This window comes from Sceloporus occidentalis, unplaced genomic scaffold (genome assembly GCF_023333645.1).
Source record: "Sceloporus occidentalis isolate IW3139 unplaced genomic scaffold, rSceOcc1.0.p SCAF_17, whole genome shotgun sequence".
Taxonomy (NCBI): Eukaryota; Metazoa; Chordata; class Lepidosauria; order Squamata; family Phrynosomatidae; genus Sceloporus; species Sceloporus occidentalis.
Genome location: NW_028316997.1, coordinates 14,545,289 through 14,563,762, shown reverse-complemented (window position 1 = coordinate 14,563,762; position 18,474 = coordinate 14,545,289). Strand labels below are relative to the sequence as shown.

Genomic DNA, 18,474 nt, shown 5'->3' with positions numbered 1-18,474 from the left:
CATACCCCGGTGACATGACAGCATGATGTTTTATCCCTTTCACCCAGTGGGGCAGTTCCAGGGGCGGGACCAGCAATCCCATTAGTGCAGAATGGACTGAGATACTCGTCCACAATAGATGCCGTAGAGAGTCTCTGTGAACCTGTTATAATGCAGGCAGCCACACAGCTTCCTACCGTATAGACATCTGCATTCATCCAGGCAATGCAGCCCCAAACGCCGGCTTGCCCTTTTCATCGCATTTCTCCCGTGACCGGTTAGGGTCGTGAGGCGCGACCTGGTGTGCATCTGATCATATTTTACTCGCCAGCACAGATTCGCTGAGACATGTCACATATGCTGCAGGCAGCTGAGCGGGTGAAATGGAGCAAGGAGGCGACCCTTAAGAAAGCAGCCTTACTGCTGGCTGCGGCGTATGGAGCGAAGAGCCTGTACCCCATCCTCTGCAGGCAGTTCAGACGGAAGGACAGAAGCCCGTGCAGGCATGCACAAGGCAAGCATGCCGGCGGGACTCCCGTCCACACATCCCCGGCTGTCAATGCAGAGTTTTACAGGCAGCTTCTTGAGCTCAGGAAAATCCTCTTTCCCAAACTGGTGACCAGGGAGCTGGGGCTGCTGTCTCTGCACTCCGTGGCTTTAATATCCAGGACGTTTCTGTCGGTCTACGTCGCTGGTTTGGACGGTAAAATAGTAAAAAGTATAGTGGAGAAGAAGCCAAGGAGCTTCCTGGTGCAGCTGATGAAATGGCTGCTAATTGCCATCCCGGCCACTTTCGTGAACAGCGCAATCCGCTACCTGGAGTGCAAGCTGGCGCTGGCCTTCCGCACTCGCCTGGTGGACCATGCGTACGAGACCTATTTCGCTGATCAGACTTATTATAAGATCATTAATATGGACGGCAGGCTGGCAAACCCCGACCAGTCCCTGACTGAGGATATCATGATGTTCTCCCAGTCCGTAGCACACTTGTATTCCAATCTCACCAAGCCCATACTGGACGTGGGGCTAACATCTTACACGCTCATCCAGACTGCTAGATCCAGAGGAGCTAATCCCCTGGGGCCTACTCTACTGGCTGGGCTGGTGGTTTATGCAACGGCCAAAGTGCTTAAGGCTTGTTCGCCTAAATTTGGCAAACTGGTGGCAGAAGAGGCTCACAGAAAGGGTTACCTGCGCTACGTCCACTCGAGGCTCATAGCCAATGCTGAAGAGATAGCGTTCTACAGAGGTCACAAGGTAAGGCACTTATTAGACAAATCGAACGCGTGCAATACGAGCCTTAAAGGATGATGCTGCACCCTGGGAAGATGCTGCTATTGTGGTGCTCAGCTCCCATCCCCCACTATTATGTGCATCAGTTTCCTCTCGAAACCCAAAACTGTCTAGGAAACATTATAATGGCAGAGCAACCTGCAGCACACTGGAAGCTATCACTTGGCCCAAATGATGAATGTGTTTATTAATTATGCAGGGCTAATCCTAGAAATAAACATACATTGTAATTTATTACACCCCTAAAAAGACATGCAGAATTCCCATATATCCTAAATATTTGCTATTGTATTGTTAATATATATATATAATCACGTCAATCATTTTCATTTCTACTTGCTCAACTCAATTGTGTGTAAATTGTGACATTCAGTAACCTTCCACGACGTCTGATCTAATATATAACATACCCCTATTTTCAAAGGTTAATGCCTGTTCCGTACCACAATGTGCAAAACAGCTACTAACAGGCAGTGTGATGAACTTGAAAGAGTAGACTTTCATATACCCCCTCATAAATTAGTTGCTGATTTTAGGCTCTTTAAGTGGCCTAGTTTGAAATCAGCCCAGGAATGCATGATAGTAATGATTTCTTGTACCCCAATTTGGCACCTACTCAGGTACAGAAATATATATGTAGTTCTGAGTGCAATGCACAGGCCACCGAGAAGTATAATAAGAGCGGCCTGCATGAGAATATCATAGACCACGTAGATTATACCATTCATCTCCCTAGTCTTCCTGATTTGCAAGAAAAAAAAATTTAGGCCAATGGTGCAACCGAACTGAACTTCATCGTTGGCATCTTTTGGCATTTTCTTTTGAATGGTTAATCATGCCCACATTTGTCATTTGTTCTTCCTTCCCTGATATTTTCATTAGAGATGCTGTTTGGAGGAGCCTTTGCATTTAATTAGTAAAGTCCACAGACAATAGACAGCTCCTCAGTGTGGACAATTCTTTCTAAGTACATTAAAAATCTAAACAAAATGACATAACTGGGGAAAAAAAGAACCATTTATGTATTTTTACATGTAAATATTTTCAATACCATCTAATGAACATCTGTTGTAATCCATAATATGCCCAATTTGTGATACAGGTTGTAGAATATAAACAACATACAGTATAAAATATGTATCAGGAACATACCTACCAATTGCAATGTAGCTCACTGCCATTGTACCAGATTTGAAATGTAGCCATTCAAAAAAACACACACAAAAACGATGTTATTGGGGTTTCATAGTGTATGGGTTCATATTAATTTGAAGTTTTGTTCATAATATTGGTAATAGAAGTTGGAGTCATTCTGTATATATATATATATATATATATATATCATCGTTAACGTTATGTTTTAAAATAAAAAAAGTTTTGGGTTTTTTTTCAATTGTGTGTAGCATCTATTAAGTAGCACCATCTTTTTTACTATTCTAGACAGGACTACACAAACCGCACTAAAGCTAATTAATACTTAATGATGATCCTTATATTTGTGCTATATTAAGAAATGTGTTTTAAAAAACACAGATTAAGAAGACTAACACGAGCAGCTGCAGTTTAATTAAGATCTAGATAAAAAAAGCACACACTCTTGTCTCATGTATTGAATCCTAATATTTTTGCATCTCCCTATGCCACACAGTCTAGCTAAAATGTAAATGTGAATCATTCATACTATATAATATGTAATGATAAAATGTTTGGTGCTGTTAGTTGTGGGCAGTGTTTCATTAATGATGATGATTCAAAGAAAGTATTAAACAATTAACCTTCCCTTTATTGTTATATAATATATATATATATATATATATATATATATATATATACCACTTACCATTGTTGACTCTTTTTTTATCAGTAACATAGACAACAAGATACATTTGTAAGCGTGAGTCCTCTTAATTACAGTATAACCTCAACAAAATTAAATTAAGATATAATTATGATGCAACTCTAAAATAGACCTAGTGTTTGTATGTTGAAAAGAAGCATCCTTCTTTCCAGACAGTGCTTCTTATTAATACTAAATGCTAACGTATCACTGTTTGCTAATGCCAAGCTGCCAGGAGGACCTTGGTGCTTTTAGAACTTTTTACTAGGTGTGGCTTTATTGAGGTGACGTGTCTGGTTCTAATAGTTATTGAAGGGCACATAATGGCTTGAACCTTATAGCTTTAAAACTACTATTTATGTTATAATCTATTATGAACAGAAATACATGACCACATGGATAATATGTAATCAGTTTCTAGAATGCTTTGGTTCAATTAAAAGTGAGAAAACAAAGATGTAACTTTAATTTGTTCTGTTGACACCTAAATATAGAATCATGTTTGTAATGTTTCATATACTGTGTATTACTGAAATTAGTGGATGATAAGGCAGTATTTTATGCAGAATTATCTTTTTGTGTTTATTATAGGTAGAAATGGCAAAACTTCGCAACAGTTATATGGCTTTGGCAGAACAAATAAATCTTATTCTCTCTAAACGTCTATGGTATGTCATGGTAGAGCAGTTCCTGATGAAGTATGTATGGAGTGGAAGTGGCCTAGTTATGGTTGCTGTGCCCATCATTACCGCAACAGGCTTTGCGGATGGAGGTAAAGATTTTTTAATATATTGTGTGATGTCGCTACAGAGGTTCAACATTTTGTACTACAGAATTATTTGGATGTAAACATTGTGGATAACATAGTGGGTAAAAATAAAAAAATGCAAATAATCCTTTCAGAAAAAAATGCTCACAACAACAATTTAAAGTTACAGTTACAGCACAAAACAAATTTCAAAGTCAACGCTGGTATACTCTTCTCTTCAGTTTACCCTGCAGGTTTACTATGGGGTTCAAGTCTTGGGACTGAGATGGCCATGGTAGGATCTTGATTGTATGGTCAGTAAACCATTTTATGTTTTCGGGCAGAGGCAATCGGGTGTTCATTTAATATCTGTTGATGTTTGATGCCATGTACCCTAACAAAACGTTCAGGTCCTCTGATAGAAAAAAACTCCCCCAAAACATTAAAGAGCCACCACCATATGTAACCATGGATATGATCATGGGCGTAGGAACCGGGGGGGGACAGATCCCCCCCCAGTAACTCATGCGGGGGGGACCGATAATTAAGAAATCCCCCCCAGGGCCGTAGGAACCCCCCCAATAGAAACGCCGCAAATGCGGCCCGCGAGACCTCGAGGTGCGGCCCGCGTAAGATCGGCAGCCAGGGCAACCGATCTTACGCGGTCCGCACCTCGAGCCCTGCTACTTACCTGTGGGAGGGTCTTCTGTACTGCACAGAGGAACCGGAACCCAGCAGAGTTCACGTGACATTACATCACATCCTCTGTGCAGTACCAGAGAACGCAGAGGGAGGCCGCGCCCTCTGCTGAAGACTGTGAGCGGCATCGAGGAGCTGCAGTGCAGGTAAGGGGGTGGGGAGGGTGTTTGAATGAGTATGCGTGATTGAGGGAATGAATCTGAATGAATGAGTATATGAATGAATGAGTGTGTGTGATAGAATGGATGTGTAAGTGCTGGAACCTAGGCATGATTGGACTGTGATTGATGTTAGCAATCACACTCCTATCATGCCAAGTCAGCCAGTACATGCTGAAACCTAGCTAGCTGCCCCCCTTGTGTATTGATGCTGCCAGCAGTATGGGGTCTGCACATCACTTACAGCCACCCTGTACCAGCATGTACTGGCTGACTTGGCATGATAGGAGTGTGATTGCTAACAGCAATCACAGTCCCATCATGCCTAGGTTACAGCATTTACTGCCAAGTCAGCCAGTACATGCTGAAACATAGCTAGCTGCCCCCCTTCGGTTTTGGCTAAGTGAACCGTGAATGTTTTGGTCCAGAATTTTCATTTTGGTGCATCCCTAGAATAAATAGAACTATTTCATTTTCAATTATCCTGAGTCCTGAATTTGTAGTCACAAAACTTTCTAGGCCCAGAAATCAGTGAGAGGAAAAGTAAACGTTTTGTGTCATTTACTTTATTTTAATCTGCATATTTTATTAAAGGCCATATTTTCTCACAGTGAAAAATGAGTGCGGCCCGCGCACGTATACAATTCTGATGAAGTGGCCCACTGCTGTAATGTTTCTGTTGGTAAATGCAGGTAAGGAATCCAGTATGCAGGAAAGGTAGCAACAGGAACGGTTCGGACAGAGTCCAAAGAATAGTTGAGCAAGCCGGGTCAGGAATGGAGAAGGTAACGTAGTCAGGAGTAAGGCAATGGATCAGCAACAGGAGGATCCTCAGACAAGCCGGGTCAGGAGTGGAGAAATCAGAGTAAACAGGAACAAGCCGAGTCAGCAACGAGAGGGTAATCAGACAAGCCGGGTCAGGAGTGGAGATATCAGAGTAGCCAGGAACAAACCAAAACAGGAGTAAACTCAATATGCAGCAGGGAACAGCTCAGCTGGGAACAACAACCGAGCACTGAATGAGTGTCAGTGCTCAGGTTTTAAACTTGCCGCCTCTCCAAGCCCCGCCCCCAGCTGATGACGTGGAGCTGTGCGTGCAGCATGATCTCTACTGAGGCATAGAGAGAGGGAGGGGGCGTGGTATGTGTGCGTGCTCCTCCTCCCTATTCTGGAGGGGCGGCATGGGGAGTAGCAGACCCCGAGTGCCCGCCGGACGCGGGCACCGAAGATTGGGCACCGGGGAAGGTAAGTGGCGAGTACCCGCTATCCGCGGGTACTCGGGAGAATGGCTCCGCTGCGGTTCGGGACGAGACCGTCCCGGATCGTGACAGTCTCCCCCCCTAAAGAGAGACCTCCGGGCTCTCAAAGGACCTGGTTTGTGAGGATGAAGGGAATGAAAGTCCTGTACCAATTCATCGGCATGTACTTCCCTGGCATCCTCCCAAGAATTTTCATTCACTTCGTATCCATTCCATTTTATGAGGTACTGGAGACGACCCCTGTATCTTCTGGAGTCCATAATCTGCTCAACCTCATATTCATCAGATTCGTCGACGACGATGGGAGCAGGAGGATCTGGGTGTCTACCTGGAAAAGGATTCTCAATCCATGGTTTCACAAGGGATACGTGGAATACTGGGTGAATCCGCATAGAAGGGGGGAGCGTTAGTTCAACTGCCACGGGAGAGATGATTCGTAGGATTGTGTAGGGACCCACGAACCTGGGTCCTAGTTTTCTGGAGGGACAACTTAATTTGAGGTGATTAGTGGATAACCATACCTTGTCCCCAGGTTTGTATGCAGGTGTGACACTACGGTGTCTATCCGACTGGAATTTGTAACGTTGTTGAGATTTGATAAGGGTGGTACGTAAGTCCCGATAAATATTAGTCATCCTCGAGATCTGATTGGTTACAGCAGGAACTGCACTGGAGATGGGGGAGCCAGGAAGCATGGAAGGGTGGAAGCCATAGTTAGAAAAGAAGGGGGACATCTGTATCGAGGAATGAATATGGTTATTGTAGGCAAATTCTGCCAGTGGTAAGAGTTGATACCAGTCGTCTTGTAGGTGAGACGTGAAGCAACGGAGATATTGTTCTAAAGTTTGGTTCGTTCGTTCTGTCTGTCCGTTGCTCTGAGGGTGAAATGAAGTAGATAAAGAACGCTGTATGTGTAATTCCTCGCAAAAAGCCTTCCAGACTCGTGACGTGAACTGTGTTCCTCGATCAGAAACAATATTTTCAGGTAGACCATGAAGACGAAAAATTTCTTTCACAAAAAAGGTAGCTGTTTCTTCAGATGTGGGTAAGTGTCTTGCAGGAATAAAATGAGCCATCTTCGAAAATCTGTCGACGACCACCATAAGAGTGGTGTGTTGATTAGATTCAGGTAAATCCGTGATAAAATCCATGGAAATGTCGGACCATGGCCGCACCGGTACTGGCAGAGGACACAAAAAACCTGCAGGCTTATGGTGAGAACCCTTGGAACGAGCACATATATTGCAGGATCGTATAAACTTAAAAACGTCTTCCTTGAGATCAGGCCACCAGAAGGTTCTTTGAATTAGGTCAATAGTCTGTGTGATGCCCCCGTGTCCAGCTGCAGGGGTATCATGAAAATGTTGCAATATCGTAAGACGTATTTCAGGAGGAGTGTAAATTGCATCTTTGTGATAGTACAACCCTCCTCGGCACTGTAGTTGAGGGAAATCAGATGGATTTAGGTGGGAGGAGAGAGAACGAAGTTCATCCCATAGAGAACGTGTTAGCGTTAGAAAATGTCCTGATTGTAATACAGTGTTCTCGTCATGGGAGGGTAATGTGGGTCTCTCGAACATACGGGATAACGAATCAGCCTTCGTATTACGGGAACCTGGTCTATATGTAATGTGTAACTGGAAGCGGGAGAAGAACAAAGACCATCTGGCAAGTCTGGGTTGCAGGCGTCTGGCAGTCTTAAAAAACTCCATGTTCTTATGATCCGTGTAAACAGTGATGGGATGAAGAGTACCCTCCAATAAATGTCGCCACTCCTCCAGTGCCAGTTTCAAAGCCAGCATCTCTCTCTCCCCTACCCCGTAGTTTCTTTCCGCAGGGTTAAGTGTACGAGAGAAGAATCCGACTGGGTGAAGTTGGTTGTCTGACTCATCTCTTTGGGAGAGGATTGCTCCTATCGCAGAATCAGATGCATCTACCTCGAGTACATATGGTCGTTGTGGTACCGGAAGAATCAATATGGGTGCCGAAGTGAATCTCTCCTTTAGAAACTCAAATGCTCTTTGTGCAGATTCAGTCCAAACGAACCTCCTTTTGATGGACGTGAGTGATGTGATTGGTTGAATGACTTTAGAGAAGTTTCTGATGAACTTTCTGTAGAAATTAGCGAAACCCACAAATCTTTGAACTCCTCTCCTGTCTGTAGGAGGGGGCCATTGAAGGAGCGTGGTTATCTTTTTTGGATCCATCTCGACCCTTGTAGGAGACAAAATAAAACCTAAAAATTCCACTGATTGAGTCTCGAAAACGCATTTCTCAAGTTTGGCATATAATCGGTTCTCTCTGAGACGCATCAATACCTTGGATACATGTTCTCGATGGGCCGGTAAAGATTCTGAGTAAATTAAAATATCATCCAGGTAGATAACGACAAATTGATCCAACATGTCTCTGAATACATCGTTCATAAAATGTTGGAAGGTAGCAGGAGCATTACATAATCCAAAAGGCATCACCAAATACTCAAAGTGACCATATCGTGATCTAAACGCAGTCTTCCACTCGTGTCCCTCCTTAATCCTGACCAGGTTGTAGGCTCCTCGTAAATCGATTTTGGTAAACACAGAGGCAGAGCGAACGCGTTCCATAAGTTCAGATATTAGAGGTAAAGGGTAACGGTTCTTGATGGTTATATTGTTGATCTCGCGATAGTCCACGCAGGGGCGAAGGCCACCATCTTTTTTAGCAACAAAGAAAATACCTGCTCCGGCAGGTGATGTAGAGGGTCTTATAAATCCCTTGGCCAGATTCTCGTCGATATAGTTCTTGAGCGTAACTAGTTCCGGTTCAGACATTGGATAGATGCGACCAAAAGGAATAGGAGCACCGGAGAACAATTCTATCGGACAATCATACTCCCTATGGGGAGGTAGTTCATTAGCTCCTTTTTTCTCAAACACATCAGAAAATCTTGAGTATTGAGGTGGTATCTTAGGTATAGGCAGTGAACTAAAGTCATGAGCCACATTAAGAGACAAAGAGGGTTGATTGTGTTGTGAGCATTTATTAGAGGTGAACCGTACAGCACCGGTCTCCCAGTTGATAACAGGATTATGAGTCCTTAACCAGGGTAGACCCAATATGACTGGAAAAACAGGAGAAGGCACCACATCAAATATAATCTCCTCCATATGAGTAGGACTAATACGCATACATAAAGGTACAGTCTCTTTAGTAATAGGACCAGTCTTTAAAGGGCTTCCGTCTACCAATTGAAGAAAAATAGGTGATGTCTTCTCCCTGGTGGTCATTCCCAGGCGTTGTATGAGGTCAGCATCCAAAACATTACTGCTGGCACCAGAATCAATCATGGCAAAAAGGTTGATGGGTTCGTCTTTCCACTGTAAAGATATTGAAAGGGATAAGTGATTGGAGAAGTGTAAGGATGCTCTCTTGTTAGTTTGCATAAACCGAGGGTTCTGCTTACCCTTAGGGGAACGTGTCTTGGTTCCGCATTCATTGGCGTAGTGACCTTTACCTCCGCAGTACAGGCATAAGTCCAGGCTTCGGCGACGCTCCTTCTCAGCCATTGATAGAGGTCCCCTGATGAGGCCCAATTGCATTGGTTCCTCCCCATTGTCCTTAGGGGTTACCTTGACTGTCTGCCGTATGGACGACCAATTTGAGAAGGAGGTGGTTTGTCTTTCGGCCTTTCTTTCCCGTAGCCTACGGTCAATTTGAATGGCTAGGTTAGCAAACTCATCCAGAGAATTGGGTATATTGGTGCGGGCCAGTTCATCCCTAATATTCTCTGCCAATCCTAACCGAAATTGATCATGCAGTGCAGGTTCGTTCCAGGATGTCTCCATAGAGATCCGACGAAATTCAGCAATATACTCCTCCACAGGTCTTTTACCTTGTTTAAGTGCCCGTAGGGTGCTGGTAGCGGAAGTGGATCGGAAGGGATCCTCGTAGAGAGCGTCCATAGCTTGGCGGAAGGAGCCCCATGACTCTAAAATAGAGCTATTACTACGAAGTAGGTGGTGAGCCCAAAGTTGAGGTTCATCTGACAATAGTGCAATAACCGTATGGATCTTTATATAGTCCGATGAGTAAGTACGTGGTCTTAAATTAAACATAATTTGGCAAGACATCATAAAAGTAGTGTATTTCTTACGGTCACCGGAGAAACGTTCAGGCATAGGAATTTGAGGTTCAGGTGCAAATGCTCCTTGCAGAGTCATGGATTCAGGTGCCATAGAAGGAGCCGAGAAAGGATCGCCTTGAGCGGTAGAGCTGCCTTGCCTCTGGTGCATCTCCTGGCGTATCTGAAGCTGTCCTGCTTGAACATCTTGCAGTGACTGATTAAACACGGCCATTTGCTGGGTAAGTGCGGCCACAGCCTCAGCCAAACCTGCGGATTCCATCAGGGCTCGGTTGTTATGTAATGTTTCTGTTGGTAAATGCAGGTAAGGAATCCAGTATGCAGGAAAGGTAGCAACAGGAACGGTTCGGACAGAGTCCAAAGAATAGTTGAGCAAGCCGGGTCAGGAATGGAGAAGGTAACGTAGTCAGGAGTAAGGCAATGGATCAGCAACAGGAGGATCCTCAGACAAGCCGGGTCAGGAGTGGAGAAATCAGAGTAAACAGGAACAAGCCGAGTCAGCAACGAGAGGGTAATCAGACAAGCCGGGTCAGGAGTGGAGATATCAGAGTAGCCAGGAACAAACCAAAACAGGAGTAAACTCAATATGCAGCAGGGAACAGCTCAGCTGGGAACAACAACCGAGCACTGAATGAGTGTCAGTGCTCAGGTTTTAAACTTGCCGCCTCTCCAAGCCCCGCCCCCAGCTGATGACGTGGAGCTGTGCGTGCAGCATGATCTCTACTGAGGCATAGAGAGAGGGAGGGGGCGTGGTATGTGTGCGTGCTCCTCCTCCCTATTCTGGAGGGGCGGCATGGGGAGTAGCAGACCCCGAGTGCCCGCCGGACGCGGGCACCGAAGATTGGGCACCGGGGAAGGTAAGTGGCGAGTACCCGCTATCCGCGGGTACTCGGGAGAATGGCTCCGCTGCGGTTCGGGACGAGACCGTCCCGGATCGTGACAACTGCAGAACAAACTTCGACACCCCTGGGTAGACAGTGAGAAGGGGGGGTAGGGAGAGGGTAGCTAGTGAGAAGGGGGGGGTAGGGAGAGGGTAGCTAGTGAGAAGGGCGGGTAGGGAGAGGCTATCTAGTGTGAAGGGGGTGGTAGGGAGAGGGTAGCTAGTGAGAAGGGGGCGTTAGGGAGAGGGTAGCTAGTGAGAAGGGAGGGTAGGGAGGGGGGTAGATAGTAAGAGAGGGGGAGAGGGGGTAGATAGTGTGAGAAAGTGGGGATCTGATGGGGGAAAATGCTGTTCCCCCTCAGATTTTTAGGGGTTCCTACGCCCATGGATATGATGTATGTTTCCATATGGCTACATCTCTGTGTGCATCACACCCACATCCGGTGTTTCTTGCCAGAAATTATTTCATCTGACCAAAGAACCCGATCGTATTTGAAGATCCAGTAGTGTCTGGCAAACTGAAGATGTTTGAGTGTTTGTAGTGGCTTTTCTTTTGCTTAAATCCTTTCTTAAATCCTTTGTAGTGATGTTGGATTGTAATTTTGGAGATTTTCTCACCCCAAGACCCATCTAACTTCTGCAATTCTCCAGCTACGTTCCTTGGAGATTTTTTGGGCACTCGAACTATACTCTTTATAGTGCGTTGAGACAATATAGACACAAGTCCTCTTCCATGTCAAGTCATAACATTTTTCAATGTTTTTGCTATTTTCTTATAGCAACATTTTGTGAAGCTGAACAACCTTTTGCCACACATCAGAGTTATATCCCTTGGTCATCCCCGTTGTAAAGAAGGGCTAGGGGAATTTGGCCTATTTGTCACATAATCTTTTCCCCCCTGTGAAACAGGAAGTCATAGTTGAACATTTTCTTGTTCTTAGTCGCCCATGCATACTTCTAATGCAAAATGTCAGTGGGAAAATACTTCAAATATTTTTTTTTCATCTGAATTGATAGGGGTGACAATAATTGTGCCACACATATATTTAACAATTTTTTTTTGTATTTGTGGAGGGCACCTTATGTGCATTATGGCTCATTATAGATATATTAGTGCAACACAAGGACAGAAGCAGATTCCATGAGATACGTAAAGATTTATTTTTATACTGCCTTACCTGATGGTTATGTGGTTATGCATAAGCATTTAGTTAGCGGAAAAAAATTGTTTTGCATGATGCCCCCAGCTTTGTTTGCAGTTCCCTTTTTGACCCCTTAAATGTAATTCCTCTGCATGATACTGTATGGACCTTTCCAATTCCAGGCTGAATTGTGCTGTGATTATGGGTTAATAATTAAAGTACCATGTTTTTAGAGAAGAAAAGCAGCAATCCTGTTTAGCAGTCAATGGCTTTCTGATGCACTGTGTGTACATGAATATAATAAACTGCATATATTATATATAGGGGGCTGCTTGTAACAGTGTTCCCCCAATGGCCCCACTTCAGGTTTGCCATGTATAGTTTTCTTAAGCTTGGAAAAGATTTATGCATAACATACATGCAAAGCTTTAGTAAATGCAGCCCTGGTTTACCATTATGTACTACTCAGGCCTGGCACAAGCTTTTAGGCATTTAAACACTTTATCCCATTATTTAGAAGATAAGCAAATGTTAACAAGTTATTGAAAAAACCCTGAAATAATCAGCTGGTATATTACAACTTGCAACTGCACTAACACAAACCAGGTTTATGAAATGTCCTATACAGGAGATGTAATTCATGTCTGCAATTTCTCTTTATCCAATATTTAAGTCCATCATACTTGCTAGACATATTTTGCAGAGTTGTCACAGGACTGCCCACATGTATTCTGAATAGCAAAGCCTAAATCTTTGTGGACCTTCCACTGTGGTCATCATCAAGTTCTTCAAACCCCACAAAACCCACTTGAACCTTAGCATTTACACAATGGCACATAATACTCGGTCACACTAATGAATATCGTTTTTTTTGCAGACAATATAGACTGACAAACTTTTTTTGCTATAAGTTGTACAATCTCTTCAAAGGTTACTGAGGACAAATAAACAAGATGACCTTGACAGTTCCCTTAAGAGGCAAATTGAACTCTCCACCACTGGAGGAGCAGGGTTGGTTTGGGAGATCATTGAACTCCTTCTAACTGGCCCAAAATTAAGTTAGCTAGAAGAAAAATACAGAGAAAAGCAGGAGAGTAAGGAATAAAGGAAAGAGAGAGCAAAGGGAAGTGTGTGTGTATGTGGAGTACTTTCACAACACAGTATTTGTTCTGCTTTTCTGATTTTTACAAGTTTTCTCTCCAATTTCCAATTCCTTTATTTCCTTTTAATATATTTGCTTTGCCCCTATTTCTTGTGATCACTATTTTGTCATCTTTTTCTAGCCTTCTTGTCGCTCCATGTCTGTATTTCTTCTGTTCTAATTTAGTCTGCCTCTCCCATCTTTTTTTCCCACTAATACTTTGCCTTTCAACCTCCCCTCACATGATCCTAAATAATCTACACCCTTCCTCCAGTTTCACTGCTTGACCTACATTCTCCATGCTGAGCAAATTCCTGGCAGATGTAGCTTCCTCTTTATACTGTGATATATGACATCACTTAATGGCACCCAATATCATTGAGGGAAACTTACTGCCAGCAGGTACCAGAATGTTAGTAATAACTCCAGGGTTCAGGACCTGACCAGGTGCCTTCACCGCTTTGGGGCCCTGGAGCATTTGCTCAGCGTGCTCCACAGTTAATCTTGCTCTATCCTTTAGATAAATGAATTACTAACAATGTTAGTTAAAAAAAAACATTACATTCCTTGACACGGTGAGATGACCACTTTTGAAACTTTCATATAGAATTAGTCTTTGAAAGTATCCCCCCTGTGCTTTCCTAGACAGGAACATCGCTATATTTCGAAGGGCAGATATATTTATACATTAATTACTGCTATTGCTAGCCATCATAGGAAAAATTAGTTTTTATAAAACCATAATATTTAGAGGATTGTATTAAATGAAACAACTCATTAGGAATGTGAATGTTTTCTTAGAATTGGAAGATGGACAGAAACAAGCAATGGTGAGTGAACGTACCGAAGCCTTCACTACAGCCCGAAATCTGTTGGCTTCAGGAGCAGATGCCATTGAAAGAATCATGTCTTCCTACAAAGAGGTATTAAAATAGATATCTGTATATAAATTAGCATTGATGTTTTGTATGCCGCTGTGCAAAATAATATTAAAGAAAAGCAATGCCTCATTACTCTGATGCATCTATATATTACTATGTGATTTAATATATGAATATAAGGTTGGGCAGACTAGATGGGACGAATGGTTCTGTCGTTACTTTCTATGTATCTATGTTTCTGTTATAGGTTACAGAGTTAGCAGGATACACAGCAAGAGTATACAATATGTTTTCAGTCTTCAATGAAGTTAAACAAGGAATATACAAAAGATCTTTAATTCAAGAAACAAATAAACTAAAAAAGAATGAAGAATTAACAGAACTTCATATTGATGGACCGTTGCACATCAAAGGTAAACACAGTATATTGATTTTGATCTTCCCAGCTTTCCTTCCAATTTTTTTTAGAGAACAACTTCCTTTTTTGTTTTCAAAACTCAACATGCAATATTCATATATTGCTGAAATAATGGCATTTGGTTGCTCCATGTGTGTACAAGGGTTTGTACAACTGAGAGGACAGTTATATTAGCTTTTGTCCGATATTGCTTAAGCTTTCCTATTTTTAATTTTTAGCTGTCATCCATGGCTAAGTAAAGCCATAGTTAGTTATTTAGATTTCATAAGTGATTTCATAAGTTCATCTTTTTTTTTTAATTGCTGCACATCTCTTTTGAGTTGTTAGATTAAAGGGACAGTCTGGTGCCCTAAACAGCCTCACCAAACATAAATGCATGTACTTCAGTACCAGGGCTTTTTGGTGCCTCAATTACCAAAGCTATTTTGCCCATGTAAACTATATATATATTGTTTATTTCAAGAGCAATAGCGCTTTCTTTTGATACCATATTTACATGATTAGCCAAACATTTAGTATAAGTAATTTAGTAAAAACTAGAGAAAAATAGTAAAGAAAAAAAGCATTTTTCATATATTTTTCTCTGAATCCTCACAAAATTATTACAACTGACAGAAAATAAAACCAGTAGAATATTAACCCTAAAAAGTTAAAACCTAACTTTTAGAAATCATTCATAAAAAAAACCCTTGATGATCCTGTATAAAATACAAATCTCTATACATATATTGTAACTGCCTAAGAATGCTACAAACCGACTAGAATCCTAGTCCTTACTAGCCATATAGGTTAATAACCTTGTCTCTTTCACAAATCTTTCCCTAGCATTATTCAAAATCAACTTGTTTGTTCTAGGAGGGGGTGTCTACTAAGCTGGCCGATACATGTTTCGCCGGCATACTGGTTGGCTTTGTCAGGGGCAAACAAAGTGTGCCTATTCTCAGGATGTACTTGGTCAAAGAGTGGACAACCTATATTTATACAATCGGTTCAAAAGAGAATGAGCCCCCTTTAATCTGATTGGCTGCACAAAAGGCAAGCCCCCTAGGAACCACACATCTGGTGCTTCCTTCAACCAAATAATTGAAAACATCACTCATAATGAATGAAATAAAATAATCAATACAGCTTATATGCCATTGGTGAATGTATAACTCTTTTCGCCCACAGTGTACCCTCATCCATTCTCATGGAGATTATCTCTGATATGAAATTGAGTATATTACAGAATTCCAATCTGTCTTCAATATGATTATGAGAATTTAAAATAGGAAGTACCCAATCTTAAAGCTGTTCCTTTTGTAAGCCGCACTGTTGGCAATATATTTTAACTCCTTCAGGACAAAGGCGTTTTTAGACTTGTGGAAGACAAACATTTTTGACATTTTTGCTTGTTCAACAATGATTTCCCTCTTTCTCATTTAGCGTACCCTCATAAATTATATGTTGTTTCTCTGAGGACAAGTAGGGCTTTCTTTTTCTGACCCTAGAATTCAGGGGGAAGACAAAGCTGTGAATTGGCATTGGCAGGGATTTAAATATAACCAATACTGTAATTAAATATAACCAATACTGTAATATAATAATGTAATATAATAATATAATGTAATGTAATATAAAATAATATAACCAATAATGTAATTGGTTATGCAGGAGGTACACATTCATTTTCATAAAATTTCTCTTTACAGGTAACGTAATAGATGTTGATCATGGAATCATCTGTGAAAATGTCCCTATCATTACCCCCAATGGAGACGTGGTGGTTTCCAAGCTGAACATTAAAGTAAGATATACATATTGTAGGACCAATTGCATATGAACAAATATACAACTGCGTGCAAGGACTGCTCCAAAAGAACAGTAGATGGTTCACTAGTTGTAATATCAAGAATGCAGATATATTTATAACCTACCAAACGTTGGACAGTCTTTTCTCTAGTACTTGTATAGACTTAGTTCTAGAACAGATAATCCTAAGGGAATAGAGGTCAAGTAGAACTTTTCATCTGTGGTAGCATCTTTCTAAAAATGTTAAGTCTCAAGGTCCTTGAAAAATGTCTACACAATTGAAAATATAGGGGTTTACCCCTGTGTACAGCATGTGAAATGCACCCCATCATTTAGTACTGAAGTATCTGCAAACATTAATGTTATATTTACGGTGGGCTGTGAACCCTGAAACCTCAACTCTTTTTTGCTCATTGAGTTTCAAAAATCACATTAAATGTCACAGAACTCCTTGAACCCTCTTTTTCCCATCTTTTAAAATTCCGGTCACATCAGCTAGTATGTGTTAAGCCACTTGCTAATATTGACATTAAAGTGGTGAACTTTTCTGGTGTGTGATCATAAGTGGAATACTTTGGGTTTGGTGCTGCAGCCACTTTTTCTTTGTGTGTATTATATCACTCAAAGGTTAAGTAGACTCATTGATGATCTTAAGGCAGTAGATTGCATATCTAACATTGTTTTCTTCTGTATTTCTCTGCGTTTTTCCCAATTCCCCTCCTTTAATAGATTCCAGTGGCAGGAGTGTTATGTATATCAATGTGAGCAAAAGGAATAAACATTACATTTATATGAAATAAAACAAAATGCTGGCATTTGGCATAGCGTTTACCATGACGAAAACTCAATTTCAGTATGCTGTGTCCCTCAACGTTAGATAAATCTGCAGTATTTTAAATTGTAAAACTAAACAAATAAGTACACTGCAACCTAGTTTGCTTATAAACAATACCATCATGTCATACTTATGGTCAATATATACCTTTTCCCCCAGAAAGTTATTTCTTCATTTCAAAATAAACTATCTTCGGGTAAGATCTTGATCTTTACATTCAGTTTAACACAGAAAACCATGTCTATTTGTAGAAAAGATTCTCCCCAGTCATTATTCATTTTGCAATTAATTAGAGGTTGTCTACATATAATGACTTGTAATTAGGAAACATTTACATATAATTAGCATTTAGGAGTGGAGAAACTACAGTTACTCCTTTCTGTTAAAACATTGAGTAATTAGAGTTTAGTTTGATGTGTTAATTAAATATCATTTTTTTGGTCACCTTACCAACTAGTTTTAAAAAAATATGGATAATCCATGGAATAGAACAACACTTGTATGTTTAGATATCCTTTTGAATTGCCCAGCCAACCTCTGAAGGAGCTACCTTGAAATGTTCGTTAAACATGCTGTTTTCCAATTACAGAGCTGCTTTCACATAAATCGGAAAATGTCATTTTTAATTGCATTTTGTTTGTTTGCAGATGCTGACTAATAGATAAATCAACAGACTTTGGCACGGTTTAGAAGCAAATAACGGCTAATCATTAAATTAATGACTCATAATTCAATGTAACATTGAATATGCAAACACTTTACGTTTTCAGGTATGCTGGCTTTTGAGCCCATGTTAAAATTATTTCCTCCCCCCTTAGGTAAAGGAAGGAATGCACCTTCTAATTACAGGCCCCAATGGATGTGGAAAAAGCTCTCTCTTTAGAATATTGGGAGGTCTGTGGCCTGTTTATGAAGGTGTCCTCTATAAGCCACCTCCTGAAAAGATGTTCTATATTCCACAAAGGTATGGATTCCATGAAATGTACTGTTTCATTTATTGTAGACATAGGAATACCCACTGGCAAACTTTTTTATACATTACAGAAATATGACAAAATAAGTTATTTCAAACAGGGATATTGTGAGGTTCATCAAGATATGGTGCATCAGCTTATAGCAAAGATCAACAGGACCATTACCACTCTGCATTCTCTGCAACACAATGCAAACAACCATTATAAGAAGGCTCATATACCTGCTGTATTAGTATATCTTTGTCAAAGTGAACATACACTCACAAAATATATGTATACACACACACATACACTTTCATTTGAGGCTAAACTTACT

General features: G+C 41.3%; 1 protein-coding gene across 1 annotated transcript in view; it reads left to right on the top strand.

Moving 5' to 3' along the window:
- The first annotated feature begins 327 nt into the window (after window positions 1-327).
- Window positions 328-18,474, top strand: part of LOC149302872 (ATP-binding cassette sub-family D member 2-like) — a 31,486-nt gene continuing 13,339 nt past the window's right edge. Inside the window, exons 1-6 of the mRNA XM_089482067.1 lie at window positions 328-1,236; window positions 3,701-3,881; window positions 14,061-14,182; window positions 14,388-14,553; window positions 16,250-16,344; window positions 18,003-18,148. Coding sequence (XP_089338193.1) covers window positions 328-1,236; window positions 3,701-3,881; window positions 14,061-14,182; window positions 14,388-14,553; window positions 16,250-16,344; window positions 18,003-18,148 — 1,619 coding nt within the window. The remainder of the gene's footprint in view (window positions 1,237-3,700; window positions 3,882-14,060; window positions 14,183-14,387; window positions 14,554-16,249; window positions 16,345-18,002; window positions 18,149-18,474) is intronic.